Source organism: Musca domestica, unplaced genomic scaffold (assembly GCF_030504385.1).
Source record: "Musca domestica strain aabys unplaced genomic scaffold, Musca_domestica.polishedcontigs.V.1.1 45, whole genome shotgun sequence".
Classification (NCBI taxonomy): Eukaryota; Metazoa; Arthropoda; class Insecta; order Diptera; family Muscidae; genus Musca; species Musca domestica.
The window spans coordinates 814,876-835,039 of record NW_026712335.1 but is presented as its reverse complement, the minus strand read 5'-3'; the positions used below and the strand labels follow the sequence as shown (position 1 = coordinate 835,039).

Sequence of the window (20,164 nt, the reverse complement as noted above, 5' to 3'; positions counted from 1 at the left end):
TGTTAAATAATGTAAACGTGGGCTTAGGCGACTTTTACATCCACACATTTCTATAAAACCTGTCATTTAGTTGTGCAATTCCCTTGATTATACATCAGACAGATAAAATATTGTGTCAAGGTAGAGCCGCCTTTATCTATTATTTATTTTTATAATTTAAATATTATTTTCAAAGTGTTTGTAATAAACCAAAGCGTTGTAAATTTCATTTCCAGGCAAAAGTCATGCCATTATATGTCTATGTAAACCACATTCCATTTGACAACCGTCATACTTCATAATTTAAGGCACCACGAACACAGGGTGTTATTCACTCATTCACTTCGTGTACACAAAGTAATCGATACTCGTCCACATAAAAGCAATTTTCTGCGGAAAGAACGGGAAGACAAGCACATTTTTTTTGTCGTCGCAAGCCGTAAAAAACTCGTAGAAAATTTTCTTTCGTATTTTTATACCACCAATAATAGCGGAAATATGTAAAAAATCGGACGAGTATTTTGCTCTATACAACATTTATGTGGAATTTTCAACGTATATTCCTTGGAAAGCTTCGAAAGATCGGTCATAAAATAAGTCGAATGTCGTGAAAATAGCCACAAAAAGAGGAAAAAAATCATTGAACGCGAAAAAACACCAAAAGAATATGGCATAAAAAAACGTGTAAAAAGTAGTGTTGCAACAAAAAATAAGGTCTTATGCCAGATATTGGAGCGATAAACGCCGCGCAAAACAAAAAAAGAAAAATAATGAACATTTTGCAATTTCTAAAAAATATTAACTAACACACTCACACACACACTAATCAACCGCAAAAGGGCAATCAATAATAAGCAGCCAAACTTAAGGACGTTCAAGGAGATTTTTTCTTGATGAGTGTTTGTATGTGGTGTAGCAAAAGTACAGCAGCAGTAGCAAGAAGTGTAGAGAGAAATCAGCAGACAACAGAAAGAAACAACCAAAGGATTAGAAATTGGTTCCATTACATCGAAGTTGGCGGAAATAAACTTGAATATTGTCGTGTAGGAAGAGGAACGTAGCGGGTGCCAGACAAAGCCTTTCATTTCTTTGGGACCGCACCCGCTGTCTTAGTTTGTTGTGTTTGCTCCATCAATTAAACAAAAATATAACCTCAAAATACATATATTGTTTTTGTTAAGCCACTCGTTTTGAGCCAAAAGAGAAATAACAAAAATCATCAAAATTCCACCACAAACTCCCACGTCCACCAACTCCATGCCAGTCTCCGTGGTTTGTGAGACTACGGCAAATGTAAATGCCGCCTTAAGGGAGGAATTGTTCGGTTCGGCCACTGGCTGCTCAGCAGCTGCCAACAACAAAGCACCAGATGAACTTAAAACAAATGGTAGCTCAGTGCTTGGAACTGACGACAATGATTCGTTACATGACAAACTGGTGGCTTCCGCCAAACGGGTACTGCTCTCGAAAATCGAATATGAGGAAGTCACCAACTATGGCCAATCGGTTTTGGAAAGTCTAAAATCCAAATACATCGTCTTGAAGCCATCGACTGGCATCAATAATGGCCAGGAGAATGGCAGAAAGTCTCCAGCAACCTGCAACAATAACAACAATGGCGCAAATGGTGATGACAGTGCTGCCGGTAAGCGTAAGTGTACTGTTTTTTTATTGCTTTTTGAAGAGTTTTTATTTTGTTTCCGTTGTTTCTTACGTTGCATTTTGCCATACAACAAAAAACATGTCTGTTTCTTTCCTCTTATCGTATATACAACATACAGTCTCGATGGCAAATGTTTGTGCCACCTTAAGGGAGGAATTGTTTGATTCGATGGCCGGCTGGCTGTCCAGCAACAAAGCCATAGGTGAATCTAAAACAAATAATAGCTCAGTCCTTGCAACAGATGAAGATAATTTGCTGCATGTCAAATTGTTGGCTTCTGTCGAGCGCATACAGCTCTCGAATATAGGGAAGTCACCCACAGTTTTGGAAAGCCCAAAATCAAAATATGTGGATTGTAGACATTTTTTTCTCCAAACTGCAAAAATAATGGCGCAAATTGTGATGACCGGCCTGCCGGTAACACTACGTGTACCATTTTTTTCTCTAAATCAAGAGTTTCTATTTTATTTCCCGCTGCCTTTTACCATTCCGAAAAGAAAATTTATGTTTTCCCCACATCGTATATACGTGTGAGTGTGTGTGTTTGTATGTGCGTGCGTGTTTATAAAAATTACAACACCGCGTCATTTTGTTTTGCTTTGATATGAGAGTGAAAGAGATGGGGCATATGTTTATAAAATATAAAAAGTGTCATGCTGCTTCTTGTTTCTCTTGACAAGACGAGACTAAAGCGAGAGGTGTTGCCAGGTGAAAAGGTTTCGTTTATAAGCTAGAGAGATATTATTGTTGTTGTTGTTTTCCATTAATAACAACACGTTTTTTTCACTTTTAATTTACAATCACGTGCTTTACGGCGATTTAGATTTTAATTTTCAATAATATGTGCAAATTTTATCCATTTCTTTGTCTTGTTACTCCTCCTACTCTTCTATATGAACATATTCTTTTTCGTTTTTGCATTGTTGGAAACAAGTATGATTCGTCATAATGTCGCCACAAACACACATATCTATATCTATAAAAGAGGAAAATGTTTGTATGTTTGTTTGTTTGTTTGTTTGTTTGTTTGTTTGTAATTTATGGACTCGAAAACCGCTGAATAGATTTTCCTGAAAATTTCCATATATACTGCAACATCGCCTGAAAGTAACATAGGCTATATACATTTTTGAATTTCCACTTGGAACTGGAGATATAGCATCAGAATCGGAGGTACCTCCCAAAAATTTAGATTTTATATGCACATATCTATTGATTGGTTGAAGATACAGTCTTTAAATTTGGAATGCGTAACGGAATTTGGAACAAAAATAAGTTTGCTAAATTATATTGTAATCGGTTCAGATTTGGATATAGCTCCCATATATATTTTCGACCGATTTCGTTCATTTGATGCCTCAAACACAATATGAATGTTCGATTCCAATGAAATTTGGAATATGTGACGGGATTTGATCCGAAAATAAATTTGTCAAATTATATTGAAATCGGTTCAGATTTGGATATAGCTCCCATATATATTTTCGGTCGATTTCAAGCATTTGATGCACCAAACACGCTATGTATCCCCAATTTCAATGAAATTTGAAACGTGTGATAGATTTTATCTAAAAAAATTTATTTCCCAAATTATATTGAAATCGGTTCAGATTTGGATATAGCTCCCATATACATTTTCGGCCGATTTCATGTGATTGGTGGACCAAACCAGATATGTATGTCCAAATTTAATGAAATTTAAAATAAGTAACGGAATCGGGAGCAAAAATGAATTTTTCAAATTATATTGAAATCGGTTCAGATTTGGATATAGCTCCCATATATATTTTCGACCGATTTCATGTATTTGATGCACCAAACACGCTATGTATCTCTAATTTCAATGAAATTTGAAATGTGTAGCGGAAATTAAAACAAATATACATTTGTCAAATTATATTAAAATCGGTTCAGATTTGGATATAGCTCTCATATATATTTTCGACCGATTTCAAGTATTTTATGCACCATACACGATATATATGTTCGATTTCCAAGAATTTTGGAATATGTAACGGGATTTTGATTAGAAAATAAATTAGTCAAATTATATTAAAATCGGTTCAGATTTGGATATAGCTCCCATATATATTATCCGCCGATTTCACATATTTGATGCACATTTGACAAATTATATTCAAATACGCTCAGATGTGATTATAGCTCCATATATATACTCAGCCGATTTCACATATTTGATGCACCCAAAGCGAGAGAGACAAAATCTGGCACCAGCAAAAATTGCACAATTATATTGAAATCAGTTGAGGTTTGGATATAGCTAACATATATATTTCGGCCGATTTCATACATATTATGCACCAAACACGATATATATGACCGATTCCAATGAAATTCAGAATGTGTGGCGGAATTTTGTTATAATAATAAATGTGATAAATTAATTGGAAATTAGTTAAGATTTGGATATAGCTCCCATATATATATTCTCGGCCGATTTCACATATTTGACGCACCAATTTCAATGAAATATGAAAGGTGTGGCGGAATTTGGTGTAAAAGTAATTTTCTTAAAATTATATTTAAATCGGATCAGATTGGGATATGATTTTAATAAGAAGCATTGACCCACAACGCCTTAGGCTAACACTAAAAAACAACACAACAATTTATTTGAAATACGCTTATTACGGCGAAGTATGTTGCTATCTCGAATTCACTAATTGCAATAGAAATGCCACTCTACTTAAAAAAATTGCAGTTTCCTGCACGCTTGGTATTTGCTATGAAATAAATAAATCCAAAGGACAAACCCTTCGTGTATGCATGTCATGTTACTGCTTTTGTAATGATTTTGTTTATTAACGCATTAAATTAGTGCAATATTTTTTTTTAATTTTTAAATTTGGTTTTCTTTATCCAACATATATTCGTAAATAAAATTTTGAATGCATATAAAATCAAAAGGGGTAGCGAAGCGCACCGGGTTCAGCTAGTTTATTTATAAAGCACAGCTACCAATTGAAAAAAGTAAAAACATGTTATTGTTTACGATATTCTTCTTCTTCCTGTTAATAAAAAGAGACACACAGCACATGCATTACTTGTTTTTGTTAATACCAAGCTATTTGTTTAATGATGGTAGAAATACTTTAAAAAAAATGTATAGAAAATGAAATGTAGGCAAGCTGCTTCCTGAAAATGACTTAAAATATTAAAAGGACTTGGGCATATAACAGCCTATAGCGTTTAAGCATTTCAATGAAAGATGTTTAAATCTCGTATATCATACTGATTAGGACCTCATATGGGTTATAGTTGTGTAATTGTGTGTATCTTAGATTGATTATAATCAAGATTTTTTTGAAACATCTGGGATCTTGCTCTAATATTGGAAATATAGTCCTTTGTACCAAAATGTTCAATATATTCAAACTGAAATGTACATACATATTTAAATTGTTTTTTTTTTTTCGAAATGTTTTTTTATATAAAATAAGCGAATTTGGTCAATGTATTTTAAGTTGTTCTTATTGTTAAGCCGGTCGATGTCGTCTTATAAGCAAGTTTTCGTAGTTCCAAGGCAATAGCATTTACTTGTTTGCAAATTGAAGTTCCAGATTTGACCAAGATATGTCACCTCAGACTATTACAAAAATACCAAATGAAATATCTCATTCGTAGCAGCTAAAAGTGGCAAACTTCCACGGCCAACGAGAGATTAGATTATAGCCCAACTGTGGAAAAAAGTATTCGTTTTATTTTCAGAATCCACTTGTCAAACTTTTTTATTTTTTGTTTGTGATTTTGAACCTGCAATTTTACGTTTTGTAAACAAATTAATTGCGAGAACCCATGTATTGGAAAGAATGTGTAACAGACTAGAAGTTGTTCTAAATCCATTCTTATTGTTCTGCTTTGAACCTGTCTCTTGCATTTATACAATGCAATTTTGTTATTCATCATTGCTTTTACGGTCATTTTTGTTTATATTTTTGTGTAAAAATAAGGGTACAAAAGGAATTGCCAGAATATCGGTACAAGCATTTTTTTGTAATTTCCTTTCCCCTTACCCTTACTTCGGACTAAGCTTCAAAATTATAAAATCGTTTTTTTAACCTCTATATACAGTTTATATCAAATGTATAGCTACACCCCTGATCTTAGTCACTCTCATATTAATTTCCTATTGTCATCAATTAGCAGGTTTTCAGTAAGGATTTTTTACTTTTATAATAGCTAAAAACGACCGAGAAATATTTTATACAGTTTTTACTGTATTGTATTCCCATTCATTACCAAAGTGTTCACTACTCTTTAGTGCAACTGTGGTAGCTGTCAAACAAAATCTATGCGTGGTATTTTTATTTTCATGCATTGTTTGCTTTTATCGCTGTACAAATGCATACACACACACCCACCCAGAACTTTTTGCTCTTTCTCTGGTACTTATGTACATACATACACACTACCTTCGATTGCGAAATGTTGTGCTTTGCATGAGAAACAAAAACAAACCGCTATGTACAACAAAGACATTGACCAGAGAGTGAGAGAAAGAGAGATAAAAAAACAAGAGCTAAAAGAACGAAGAAGAATAAAAACACAAGATTGGTGGATAGAATGACACGAGGATTTTGAAGCACTCGCATTGATGATGATATAGTGTATTGAAAATATACATAAATAAGAAACTCGTGAATTTTTCACAAAGCAAGCAAAAAATAACCAAGCATACGCGCAAGAAATTATTTCCCTAGAACATACGTATGAATAGTGCGTTATTAGGTTGTATGTACGACTGTGTATGTACGCTGAAAGGGAAAACGGAAAATTCACGAACAAAAAAAAAAGTGGAAAATTAGTATTCCCACAATCGCCAATAAGCCAATAAGGAAACGACAATGAACATTTTCTGCGGATGGAAACAAAAATTAATTTAAATTGTAAAGCCAGGCGACGAAAGAAATTGTGAAAAAAAACAAAACAAAATTCATCCCTTGGTCAAGAAGTGTTGTTATAAGAACAGAACACAAAAAAATTCTTTTGCCCATGACTAAATTATTTGCTGCACCATCATCCTTGAGCTTTGTGTGTGAAATTTTCATATCTTAAGCATTACCAAACAAATACCACATCATTGACTTTTCCAAATGAAAGTTTGGAGCGCCTTACTATTGGAAACATTGCGTTGTATCGCATTGGACTATTTGGTGTTATGGCTGCTCTATCGTTTCATATTTAAACCAAGCTATAATGTCTTACGAAGACTTTACTATTATTATCATAACAAATACAACAATTATGACGAATCTGATAATGAATTCTTCTGTTCTTCTTGTTCTACTTCTTCCATCTATGACTGTGTGTGTCAAACGAACAACACAACAGATGCCAATGGTAACACATCAGCTGCAACGACGACACCGGGAAAACGAAACCAACAGCCCCAGAGCCCCAATGAGTTGCCCGCACCCAAACGGGTACTTTTTCCACGTGAAAATGTACGTATTGGATGGAAGGCCACCGGGCGTAAATGGAATGTCGGTGTGGGCATGATGAATGTGGGTAATACCTGTTACTTGAACTCAACGCTGCAGGCCCTGTTTCACGTGTCCTCAATGGCCAATTGGTTAATGTCCGATTCGGCACACATGGAGAGATGTGAATCCACTGATTCTGGTTGTATCATTTGTGCAATGGCCAAGACACTGCAGGCCTCACAAAACAGCCAATCGGCCATAAGGCCCTATTTTGTTTACTCAAAACTTAAATCCATATGTAAACATTTAGTAATGGGTCGCCAGGAAGATGCCCATGAATTTTTACGTTACTTGGTTGAAGCCATGGAGAAATCCTACTTGCAGAGGTTCCGAAACTACAAGGAATTGGATCAATACAGCAAGGAGACGACCCCCTTAAATCAAATTCTTGGCGGTTATTTAAAAACGTCGGTGAAATGTTTGTCCTGCCAACATGTTTCAGTAACTTTTCAACATTTCCAAGACCTTTTGCTGGACATACGCAAGGCGGATACAATAAATGAAGCATTGGAGGGCTATTTTGCCCGTGAGCGTTTGGAAGATATGGGCTACAAGTGTGAAGCATGCAAGAAAAAGGTAAGTAATAAAAATAGAAAACAAAATGTATTCGGAACTAATGCCCCATTTTATATTAATTTTAGGTCTCGGCAACAAAACAATTTTCATTGGACCGGGCTCCAATTGCCCTCTGCATTCAACTAAAACGTTTCTCTATTTCCGGCACTAAAATCAACAAACAAATAACCATAAAACCTAGACTGGATCTAACAAAGTTTGCCTCACGCAAAATTCCCGGTGAACAATTGACTTATCGTCTAGTGGCAATGGTAACCCATTTGGGTGCTTCCCAACATTGTGGTCATTACACAGCCATTGGTCTAACAGAATCCGGAACGTACTACAACTACGATGACAGTTATGTCCGGCCAATATCAATGCAAAATGTTTGCAATACAAATGCGTACATAATATTTTACGAAATGGATACACAGCCCGCGCGACAGGTGACTAGCACACAGGTTAGTGGAGCCGTGGCGCAAAGTACTGTTACAAATCTCAAAGATTTACAGACAACAAAAGTCAATGGTCATGTTGTGAACTCCAGTCCGCAACGTATAATAGGGCCACAACTGCCGCCCGGTTATAGCAACGGCACCTCTTCTCCCTTGACAAATGGAGGAGGTAGTAAATTAATACTAAATCGGAATGCCACAAATCCCAGTAAAAATACGACTGGATTAGATAGTAGTAAAATAATGATTCACTTTAAGAATAACAACGGGGGAACACCATCAAGCCCCTCAGTAAAAACAAGTCTTGCAACATCGTCGCTTACTAGTGCCTCGGCTACATCCTCTACCACATCTACGGCAGCTTCGAATTCTGTTTTCGACAGTTTGAAAAGTAATAGCAACAGTAACGGTCTCCATGTTGTGGGGACCGGTAAATTTCAAGAATCTGCGAACACGAAGCGTGCACTGGGTGACCCAGCAAATAAAAGACAAGTTAATACTGTTAAAAATGGTAACGAGAGTTCCTCCGATGACGACGATGACGAAAATGAGGTTGTAAGTTCATCAACATCAACACTGCCAAGTATGCCTAAATTGATATCTGCCGAAGTGAATAGCACCACCACCAACAACACAAAGGCGCCATTAACAAATGGCTTTGCCAAGTCACCTGCCCCCGTTGTTGCAATCAAAAGTCTTGTTCCATATGTCTGGGAATCAGATGATGAGACGGATGTGGCTACGCCTATAACCACAAATGGCATAATGTCGACCTCCTCAACATCATCATCATCTGACAAAACGCCTTTGATGTCGAATCCGTTAAAACGACGCCAAAGTTCTTCATCATGGTCCAATGCAGCAGGATCATCTTCCTCAGACAATGATGATGACAATGACAACGATTGCAAGCCAACAACTGGTACTAAAATTAAGAAGGCAGCCTCATCCACTACGGTAACTAGCGCCGAAGCCACAGGCTCCTCATCCGTACATTACAATGGCATCAGTTCAAAAAAATCATCCGAAACAATTGATGAAATATTCAATAAGCGTTCCACATTAGCGACCTCAAACTATTTATCGCCACTCAAAAAGAAATCACAAAATCAACAATTTACCGTTACCTCTACTACACCAACAAGTGACACCTCCTCATCTGATTCGGAAGATATAAAATCAGTTCCGTCGAAGCCACAATTCAAAAGATCAAATTCAACACCTCCATCACCACCTGTAGTCAAAACGAATTCCGGCATTTGGCAAGTTACATCATTGCATCCTATCAGCGCCTGTGTCAGTCCCACAACTGAAAAATTGCCCAAGAATCCGAAAAATCCTTTTGCCAGCGCAAAGTCACTGCACAATAATGCAGTAGGCGAAAACTCGAAACGTCTTAAAAAAGAAAACGCTGGCAAACAGAACTTTGTGGGCAATGGTTATCAACGTGAAACAGCAACAGACACCACTGTCTCCGAACTCTTGAAGCAATCACATCGCGGCTATGGAGCACCGGTCCTGACATGGAATGGACAACAAAGTGAAATAGAAAGAGAGGTAAGTGTTGTTGAACTCGACTCGTAACATGTCGTTTTTACGTTATGTATTTAAACATCTCTTTTTTTCGAAATTTTACAACAACAAAATTCTTAAGTTTGGCAAGGTAGTACTTAGTTAACTTTTATATTATTAAAAATCAAAAAATTAAATTTGATGAAATTACAAAATATCATGTTTAAACATGCGCAAATGTAAGACTGAAAAGAAGTGCATCATATGATCGTATAAGATCAGATTGATAGAAAAATGTCAAACAGCATTTGACAGACACACTGCACATTTATTTGAACATTTCTTTTTTTTTTTAATATTCCAAACACATACTTAAACTACTTTGCACTGAATATACAATTCCCATGTTATATTCATTCTTTTAAAATCAACTTGAAATTAATACAAAACCATCGTGACAATAACCATTCTTTAATAATTGCAGTGGGACATAATTGGTTATTTATCAGTAAAGGATTTCGAAAAAATGCATGAATTGATAATACATTCCATACAATTCAAAGTTAGAACATTATTTCATGCAAATTTTGACCGCGACTTTGCTCGGTTCAGAAATTTTGAAATACTCTTCCCAAAATTTCGGCCGGTATCTCACGTAAAAATTCTTCAATTTTGTCTTCCAATGCGTAAATTGAAGCGGGCTCGCCTGTATAGACGTAACGTAGCCCCACAAAAAATAGTTGAAAAGCCGTAAATTTAGGCAGCCAAATGACCGATCCCGAGTGATTATTTTGCCTCTTTATAATTCCTTATGCTGTGTGGCATGGGACACTGCTTTGTTGAAACCACATGTCATGCAAGTCAAGCTTCGCAGTATCAAGCGATACTTTGAAAAAGTAGGTCAAATGATACCATTAACCCATACACAGTAACAAACTGTGATTTTTTCTGGATGCGTTAGTAGCTTTTGCAATACTCCTGGCTAATATTCACTCCGAAATCGAAATTCTGTCCATTGAGCCAACAATGAGCTTCGTCGCGGAACACAATTTTTGGATAGAAAAAGGGGAATCTTCGGCTAACTTTCCAAGAATCCATTCACCCAACAGTTCTGCGTTGCGGTAGGCCGGTCCGTATTCAATCCTTGCACCAGCTGTATTTTGAAGGGCTTCACACCAAAATCCTTCCGCAATCCATTGTTCCGTTGTTGAATTATGTTAAAATCTTGAAAATACCTAATGTAGCCATTATATTAGAGTCTATACGACGACGTGGACCAGCATAGGCAACTTTTGTCATAAGCTATTACAAACTTCAAATACCAAATTTGAAATAATTCCGGTGTATAATGTCTCTAAAATCATCAAAATATCGAAAGTAGGGAGGCACCATCATATGGGGGCTATACCAAAACGTGGACCTGCACAGACAAGTTTGTGTCATAGGCTGTAGTATCCATTACGAACTTAAAATGCCAAATTTGAAATAATTCCGGTGAATAATGCCGCTTAAAACACCCAAATACCGAAAATCGGAAGGTACCATCATATGGGGGCTATACCAAAACGTGGACCGACATGGCCCATTTTCAATACCAAAAGTACTGCAGACATAATATACATTCGAGTAAAATGTTATCAACCTACTTCATTTCGTTCGGAAGCTGGAGTGATTTCCACAGACGGACGGACATCGCTAAATAGACATAGAATTTTATACTGACCAAGAATATATACTTTGTGGGGTCTAAAATGTATATTTCGAGGTGTTACAGGGTAGCTAAATTCTAGCTCTGGCAAAATGCTCTAGGTTGTAATCATCTTAACATTTCAACTTTGTTCTCATTCTATATCATCGCACTGCCTGCCACAGGATGAAGTTTTGACATTAATACATACGATACTTCGCTTTAATCAGTCTTACCTTTGCTATATAGCAAATTAACATTGGTCATACCACGATAAAAATCAACAACAAATAACTTCCCTATCTTGGAAAAAAAATAAACACACGAAACACAATTTTCATGAGTTGAAGGAAAACATAAGTTTAAAAAAAAATTAAAAAGTTGTATATAAGTGTCGTCTTCTATCAAATGTTTTCAAACGAAATAAGAAAATTCTCACAAACAATTGAAAATCAAAGAATTAAACACAAAATTATCTACTAATACTGTATATTTTAGTATTTGAATGGTTGGTTCTGCTCACTTTACATTTACAAAAATAAAAAAATCTTAAATGAATAGAAAGAAAATTGCAATAATCAGTGAAAATCCAAGTCACAAATTTTATGGTGTATAATACATATAGGAATTGGAAAAGCTTTTGTAAAAATTAAATGAAATCATTTACTTGGACCGTCTCTAAATTTCCGTCTAAAACATTCTAGTTCTTCTTAAAGTAACATAATTTTCCCCATGGTTTTTTTTTTTTACTTTAGTTTCAAAGAATATGAGGAAATACATACATAGCCGTTTTTATACCCTACACCACGTAGGGGTAAGGGTATTATGTCTTTGAGCATTTGTTTGTAACATGGACTAGGGCGAGATAGACCCATAGTTATTTTTGAGGATCTTCATAGAATCACTTTCTGTGTCGATGTATGCACGTCAGTCCGTCTGTCCATGTATTTTTGTGAATAAAATGCAGGTCGCATTTATTATCCGATTGAGATGACATTTTTCAAACAATATTTGTTTGGTCCAAGGACGAAGCCTATTGAAATTGGTGAGAATCGGTTCACATTTAGATATAGCTCCCATATATATCTTCGACCGATTTCGGGTTAATTGTTCACTAAAGGGTCAATATCAGTCCAAATGATCTGACAGGGTGAGATAAAAAAACTGCAACAAAGACAAACGACATAATTTTTAAATTTCTTTTTAAATTTTATGAAATGAAAGCAAAAAATGTCGGAAATAGCATCAAATTTTAGAATAAGTTTAGGTTTGTTCGACTTGGTTACCTTTGGCACGAAATATAGCCATCAAACGGTCAATGAAACCATCACATGTCGCTCGAATGTTGCTCTGCGGTATTTTGGCCCATTCCCGGCGAAGCGTTAGCTTGAGATTATCGGCATTTTGGTATTTTTAGTGCCAACCTTGCTTTCCAAGATACTACGGACACAATAGCCCAACGGATTGGTATCCGGAGATTTTGGTGACCATTTTGCGCTGGAAATGAAGAGAGGGACCTCATTTTGTAACCATTCTTGGTTGGCGCGTGGTGCTGAGTCCTGTTGGAATGTCCAAGGTCGATCAAGTCGCTTCTTTACTTTTCGAACCATTTCTGCTGATGTTGCTGTTTTCTTCCGTCCACTTCCTTGACGGCGGGCTACGCAACCAGTATCACGTAATTGGTAACGAGCGATGGTATGCGAAACAAAAAATTTATTCACATTTAAATGCTGGAGTGCTCTAACAATAGCCACTTATGGCTTTCCTGCCATATATAAAGAAATCAAACTATCACGCTTGAATTCCATCACGAATAACTTTTTTTCTGGAAATTTCTTACCAAAATGCCTTTTTACGTTTGAAAACAATATAATAACCTGTCACTGGAATAATTTTAACAGCTGTCGGACGAGTGGCTTAGAAATGACAGCAGTCTGAAATTGGTTGCAGTTTTTTCATCTCACCCTGTATGTTGTAAAATGATGGTGTATGCACTTAACAAAAATCTTTTTCCCCCAGGGACTTTGTAAATATTGTCACCTAAATTAAACCAATTCGTCGGCTTCGATTTTTTTCTTACAAAAATATTGAGATTTACATATTTTTGCAATTTTCTTCCACTTCATTGAACAAAAAAAAAAACAAACAAATCAAGCAAAATCTCTACGCACGATATTATTTTCTTGTCTTTTGGTGTATTTTTATTATTTGGTATATACAATTTTTTAGTTTTTTTTTCTTCACTTCTACATATTTTTGCCTCTCACTATTGTTATCTTTTGTTTTTTTAATGAAACTAAATTTTTGAGTTTGTCATATACCTTAGATTTGTTCTTTTTTTATTTGTATTACCTTAAACAAGACATGCTAAAAAAATACCAAGTAAATAAAATTACAAAACAAGAAATTAGCATCATTATCCTATTTTCCACTTCCCTTCAATTTAGAATTATTATTTGTTTGATGAGAAACGGATAGAAGACGACAACAACATAAACAGCAACCACCACCACCACCAACCACTTCACAATAATGACAACAACAGCAGCATAGATGATTGCCACATGGATAGTGATCTTGAACAAGATCAAGACATCGCCAAGGAGGATAATAGTCCACATCTACTGCGTGAAGACGATAAGGATGGTGACATTATAAATCTCGTGTCTAGCGATGCCACAACAAATTTCCTGAGAGAAGTTAGTTTTTACGACGACAATGATGGCGACGATGGTGATATGTTAAAATCGGAAAACTTTGATTTTGATGATTCTTGCTATGTGGCCATGTTATACGATGACATTGGGAATGATAGCAACCCAGCTACTAGTACAAGTGGAAGATGTGGAAAAGTGCAACCAGCTCTTCGCATTGACCTTAAAAATATAAACGATAAAAACTGCCTACCTCTGCCAGAAAATTGTTCAGAATCGACAAAGGAGGATGATAACAATACTTTAAAGGATGAGTCATCATCACCACCACCAGCAGCAGTAGCGAATGCAACAGAAGCTCCAACAACAACCGCAATTGCTGGTGAAGAGCAAAATAACCTAGACTCTTGTAGTTCAGCAACCACCGCCACCACAGTTATAAACACCTATTGTCTGTCGCCAAATTCAACGGATAATGAGCCCACCACTCCCACTCTAGCCACAACAATCAATGACATAATATTCCAGATTTCTGAGGACTCAATGGATAAACTATAACAGGAATATATGATGAAACATATGTGTTTCCTAATGATTTTATGATGGTGCTGCTATGTTGTATATTACGAAAACCATTTAAGGCTCCACAAGCCAGAGATGATTATTAATAATCAGCCTTCTTCTTCTTACTCCTCCTGTGTTTTGTTCTTATTTGTAAGTTTTTATATTCAAACAAACAAAAAATATGCGAAATAATTCATTCACATAAACTGCTGTTAAGAATTGTTATAACTTTTTTATTTTCTTTTTTGGCCAACAAGGAGCCAGTAGAAATCCCCATTCTTTTGTTTTAAACATATTTTTTCACACAACTAAATGATAACTATGAGCATAATTATAAAAAGCACTACAAGTGTTGCAAAAAATCAAACAGCCAACAAATAGGGGCACATAAATCATAAATCCTTTTTGTTATTGTAAATTATATATACAAAATTGTATTAACATTAGTTTTAATCGATACTAAAGTATAAGAGAGGAGTCCTCCGCCCATAGCCAATACAGCTCACAAATGTTTTGAATCCTAGCACTAGCAGCATTCCAACCATCTCTAGAAGCCTTGTTGCCCGGAGATCTGTGATGCATATTATTGTTTTCGCTCTATTTCGAATCAGACAGACGAAAATCTAAATCTAAAAACCCCATTCTAATGGACGAAAAGTTTAATTATAGCTAATTTAAATTATTTTATTATTTTTTAATATACCTTTAGTTTTAGTTTTTAGTTATTTAGCATATTATATCATAGTATTCGTATATGACTTATTTATAATTAATTTAATTGCTGACAATGTAAATGAAAATGAAAAAAAGAGAATAAGAATCTGTAACAATAAATGAAGTATGTAAATGTAATTTATATGTAAATAACGCAAACAAAAAGGAGTTTCACTCACGCAAATACATATTATGTATATAGATATTTTATCTATGTTATAATTATAAGAAATATATATGTTCGAGATTATTGCTTTCCAATAGAAGAAATTCAACAAATATTGGTCATTTAAATTATCATTTTTAAATATATTTTCTGAAACGGAGCAGCAAAATAAGTCGCCGTGCATGTCTTCCCATGGTGTCAAAGTTTTAAAAACTGTAACCTATTTGTATGACATTCGATGGTAAAAAAGAACATTTAATTGTCGTTCTCAAAACCAATATACGTTTGGACTAAATTGATTTTAATCAATTTGATTTTGTGTGATCCCAACTCGGGAAGAAGGAGGCAGTCACACCGCTCTTTTTGTGGCAATAATTGGGGACAAATTCTTTCAATCGATATCGAAAAAATCTCGATCAAAAAGAATTTGAGTATGTAAATTTAAGCCTTTATTTAAAACAATCTAAAATAAGCACACAAAAATGAATTTCAATTGAAATTTGTTCAATATCGAATGCAAGAATTTGTCCCTAGATCTTGTTCGATTACGGATTATATCTACAAAGTATCACAAACCCCATACATCATTAAAATTGTATTAGATTTGATTCAATTCTTGAATATAGACCAGGAGTTCTTTCAGGTGCAGAGAGCTATAAGAACCTACTCAGCATTCCTCCTCCAGCTAAAACATTAGTCCTGGAGTGTACCATGAGAGTTTGTTTGCAAATAAGTTTCCAATTGTAGCACTGTGTGGTGTTTAACTTGGACACAAGTGAAAATATTCCCACCGCCTGAGTCCACCTCTTTTTCCTACATCTTTTGGGAGCAGAAAGTTATAAGACCCGTTCCGTGTTCAGTTAAAACATTCGTCCTGGATCACACCAAGATCGTTTGTTTTCAGAGAATTTTTTTGGCAACGATAGCTAGAAATTGGATATAAGCTACGATTGAGGAGAATGAAGAACTCTCTTCTTGGTATATGGAACTCTCTCCGATACCTGAGTTGCTGATCATCCTTTATATCATGCCATCCATTAAGGCAATGAAGGTTGTGAAGAAAATCCTGGGATATTCATATCTTTATGGATCGACTCCAACTTCACATTTGTGAGGACTACCAATAAACTTTCCTCAAAACTTCCGTGTGATTTAAGATGTGGAAATACCTGAGCTATGGATACATTTTATAGCTCCCCCTATACCCATGAAGAGGTTGTCAGGATAATGTTGGAATGAATTACGCTGGGTCATTCTACATTTAATGGAGGCTATGATAGAGAAATTGGAGAACTCATGCTTCCGGGGGAATAGTACACAATTCAGTCTTTGTTGGATTTATCTATCCCTGACCAGTCATAATGTAATTAATGGACTAAAGCTTTATGCATCAGATATACTTTTGTAAAAATTAACCATCCACAAAATCCATCGGTACATGGAACTCTATTCGATACCTGAGTTGCTGATCATCCTTTATATCATGCTATCCTTTTAGAGAGTGAAGAAAATCCTGCGATATTCATGTCTTAATGGATCAACTCCAACTTCACATTGGTGAGGACTACTCTCCCTCAATACTTTAATGTGACTTAAGATGTGGAAATACCTGAGCTATGGATAAATGTAATAGCTTCCCCTGAAAACATGAAGGTTGTCAGGATTATGTTGGAATGAATCATATTCTCCCCACTCATCTAGTGCAAAGCTGTTTCAATTTGTTCTTTTACTTAATTGTGCTGGGACATTCTACATTTCATGGAGACTACGAACGTTCTGAATTTTTGGAAAAAAAATTGCAACTATAGTATTCTTGAAAAAAGTTTATTTTCAGTGTTGTAGTTTAATAAGAAAATAAAATGTATTTATTTATCTCCTAAAATTTAAAATGAGAAATGAAGGATTTACATTTTGGAAATGTTCCCTACTCTGGCGAATAGTCCTACAAAGAAGCTGCGCCTACATTTACATCAAAAATAACAATGGTATCGTGTTGTTCATTTTTTTTTTTTTTTTTGTAATTTGCTTCAAACCTAAAATGAACTTTTTGTAGTAATACAAATTCCATTCTTTTGCTATGTTAAAACTCTTGGAATGATGTTTTACCCAGCTTCAATACGCAAAACCTCACATTTTAAAAGTGAAATGTGTATATATTTACTTTCGACAGAGATGCGGAACAGATAATTTTTTATTCGTTCATAACAATTATAGTACGCCAAACATCTAAATGTGTAATAGCCTTAGTCCCAAACTAAAACTACCTTTGAAATATGCCAAAAAAGAACGTGAATATCTTCGTCCAGGTTGACTCCGGCGAGCACAGCAACCGGCCCAGAACAACAAATATTACTTTTTGCCTCCTGATTCCGAAACACAAACCACCATGTTTTGTCTTTTATTCCATTCCAGATAATAACTGATGCACGAGAACAACGTCAACGTGATTGGGAGGACGATGAAGAAAACGAAATGGATCGGGGTCGTCAGAAAAAGGTTAAAGCGCCTAGGGATCCTTATGCCAATGCCCCTACGCCAGGCTACAATCCATTCCAGGAGCAAGAAAATCAAAAGCGCTGGAAACGTTATCATCATACGGGTGGAAGCGGCGGTGGCTTTCGACAGAACTTCCATCGCAATAAATTCAAATTTCAGAGATTTCCACATAAGTTTGTCCGCAAGAATATGATTAGTACTGGTGGTGGCTATAATTCTAACAATACACATAGACGCAATGATTCTTAACCAACCAGATTGTTTATCCCCATACAAATAAAAACTAATTGATAAGTATGCTAACGTAATTTCAAATGTTTTTAGTAAAATAAAATAAAAATGATTATTGTATTTTCGGACTATATGATGAGAAAAAGAAAAAAAGAATGGAATCCATTGCTAAGAATTTCAAAAAGTGTCTTAAAAATTAAATGGACACGACGTCGAAGCAAAGCAGTGCAAGAGATGCCAATAACACATAATAATGATTAATGTATTGTGTATAGCTATATCTAGTTACTGTTTTCGGCTTGCGTTTTTTCATTGAAACCAATCTATTATAAGTTTTTATTAAAAAATTGTTGTTTTTTTATATTTAGTTAGATTTTTTTTGCTTTTAATTATTCCCCATTTGATTTTGTTATGTGCCACAAGGCATGAATTTCTCCACACATTTTTATTTGATAGTTCACCATTGCAATTTGTAGCTTTTTTTGTTGTACTTAGCTACAGTTCTATACAATAAAAACGATATGCAAAGTTTTTATGATCCATGTTATTCACTTTTTTCACATAAGTTATCTCCCATAGAAACTCCTATTTTGGAAAAAAAAACATTTTTATCAATTATGAAAATCACAGAACCACTTTTTTATTTTGATTCACAATAAACATTTATATATTATATTAGTAAAACAGAAAATGAAACAAATAAACTTACAAAAAATATGTTTTTTATTTAAACATATATGCAATTATTTTATATTAAAAACAATCACACTTTATTGTGAATTTCCTATATTTAGCCAGAGAAGAGAAAAACTAATAAGAATGAAAAGAAACAATTAATGAAAATAATTTCTTTTGAATTTAAAATAACCAGAAAAAAGAATGAATGCATACAATTTGTTTTAAATAACAAACAAACAAAAAAATTACATATTTATAAGTTTAGATTATAAGTTTTGTACATATTTTATCTGATAAACAACAAAAACTAAATAATATTAATAATAGCATACAATGAAAAAGAACGTATAAATAATAAACTAAACAAACGGATACTGCAAGTTTCAATATATTCAATTAAAAATTCTATTCTCTGTATTCTCTGTGTTTGGGTATTTTTGTTTTGGTGTACATTTAAACCGTTGGAAACAAAGTAATACTAAATTTTGAATTATAAAATTGGAATGAGTAAAACATAACATTTAAAATGAACCCTAGAATACTGGATCAAATGAAGTGCAAAAAAAAATAGGATTGCGTCAAAAAAAAGGTCGAAAAAGGGAAGTGTTCAGCGTTTTTGTCAATACACTGTCCAAATACGATTTTCCTCTACCGTGCTAATCGGCCCTATTACCGTTGCAGTCCTTGTCGCAAAATGAAGTCGAGGCGATAATAATGGTAATAAGGTCGTTGTCGTTTTTTGTCGATGGCGATGAATGATTGCTATTATCATTGTCGATATAACAGTCGACGTGAAGTCGTTTTTAGAGAATAACTGTCGCCGTAAAAAATTGTGACAACATTGTATTTTTTAGTCAATGTTGATATTTAAACAAATTTGTATTTGATATTTGACCATGAAAATAACAACAGCAAAACAATTTGGAAATATTGAAGTCATTTCCGAATCTGATCCAATAAGATCCTAGCACTAAAAACCTCAATGCTGTGGCCAATTGGAACAACTCCAGTTTAATAAAAACTCTTTGATTTTTTCGAAATTTTTTCCAGGGGTAGTTATTTTTACCCTGATTCCGGGAAATTGATTTCCCCGATCCACTTACCCGATTTAGGAAATATAGGTATCGTTTGAAAACTTATACCTATCCAACAAGTCGTCGCATGACCGCCGAAGGCCGGCTACTTACAACAACTGTTCAATTTAGAAAACTTCAGTTCGCGTAGCCGGTTGAACATACCCAGAAGAGAATATCTCTGGACCCAGAAAAGGTATTAGCACAAATTTTATCATTTTGGTAAAATC

General features: G+C 34.8%; 1 protein-coding gene across 4 annotated transcripts; it reads left to right on the top strand.

The window, feature by feature from the left end:
• The first annotated feature begins 346 nt into the window (after positions 1 to 346).
• On the top strand, positions 347 to 19,264 carry LOC101899882 (ubiquitin carboxyl-terminal hydrolase 36). Of its 4 annotated transcripts, none has more exons than XM_005189004.4 (4): positions 347 to 1,624; positions 6,995 to 7,722; positions 7,788 to 9,716; positions 13,806 to 15,524. In XM_005189004.4, the coding sequence occupies exons 1-4, from the start codon at positions 1,237 to 1,239 to the stop codon at positions 14,568 to 14,570; spliced, it is 3,810 nt and encodes a 1,269-aa protein (XP_005189061.2). In that variant the 5' UTR covers positions 347 to 1,236; the 3' UTR covers positions 14,571 to 15,524. The 4 variants fall into 4 exon arrangements, with proteins under 4 accessions (XP_005189061.2, XP_005189060.2, XP_005189063.2 ...); XM_005189003.4 differs by having other exon boundaries at positions 347 to 1,630; XM_005189006.4 differs by lacking the exon at positions 13,806 to 15,524 and adding an exon at positions 17,869 to 19,264 and having other exon boundaries at positions 350 to 1,630.
• The last annotated feature ends 900 nt before the right edge of the window (positions 19,265 to 20,164 follow it).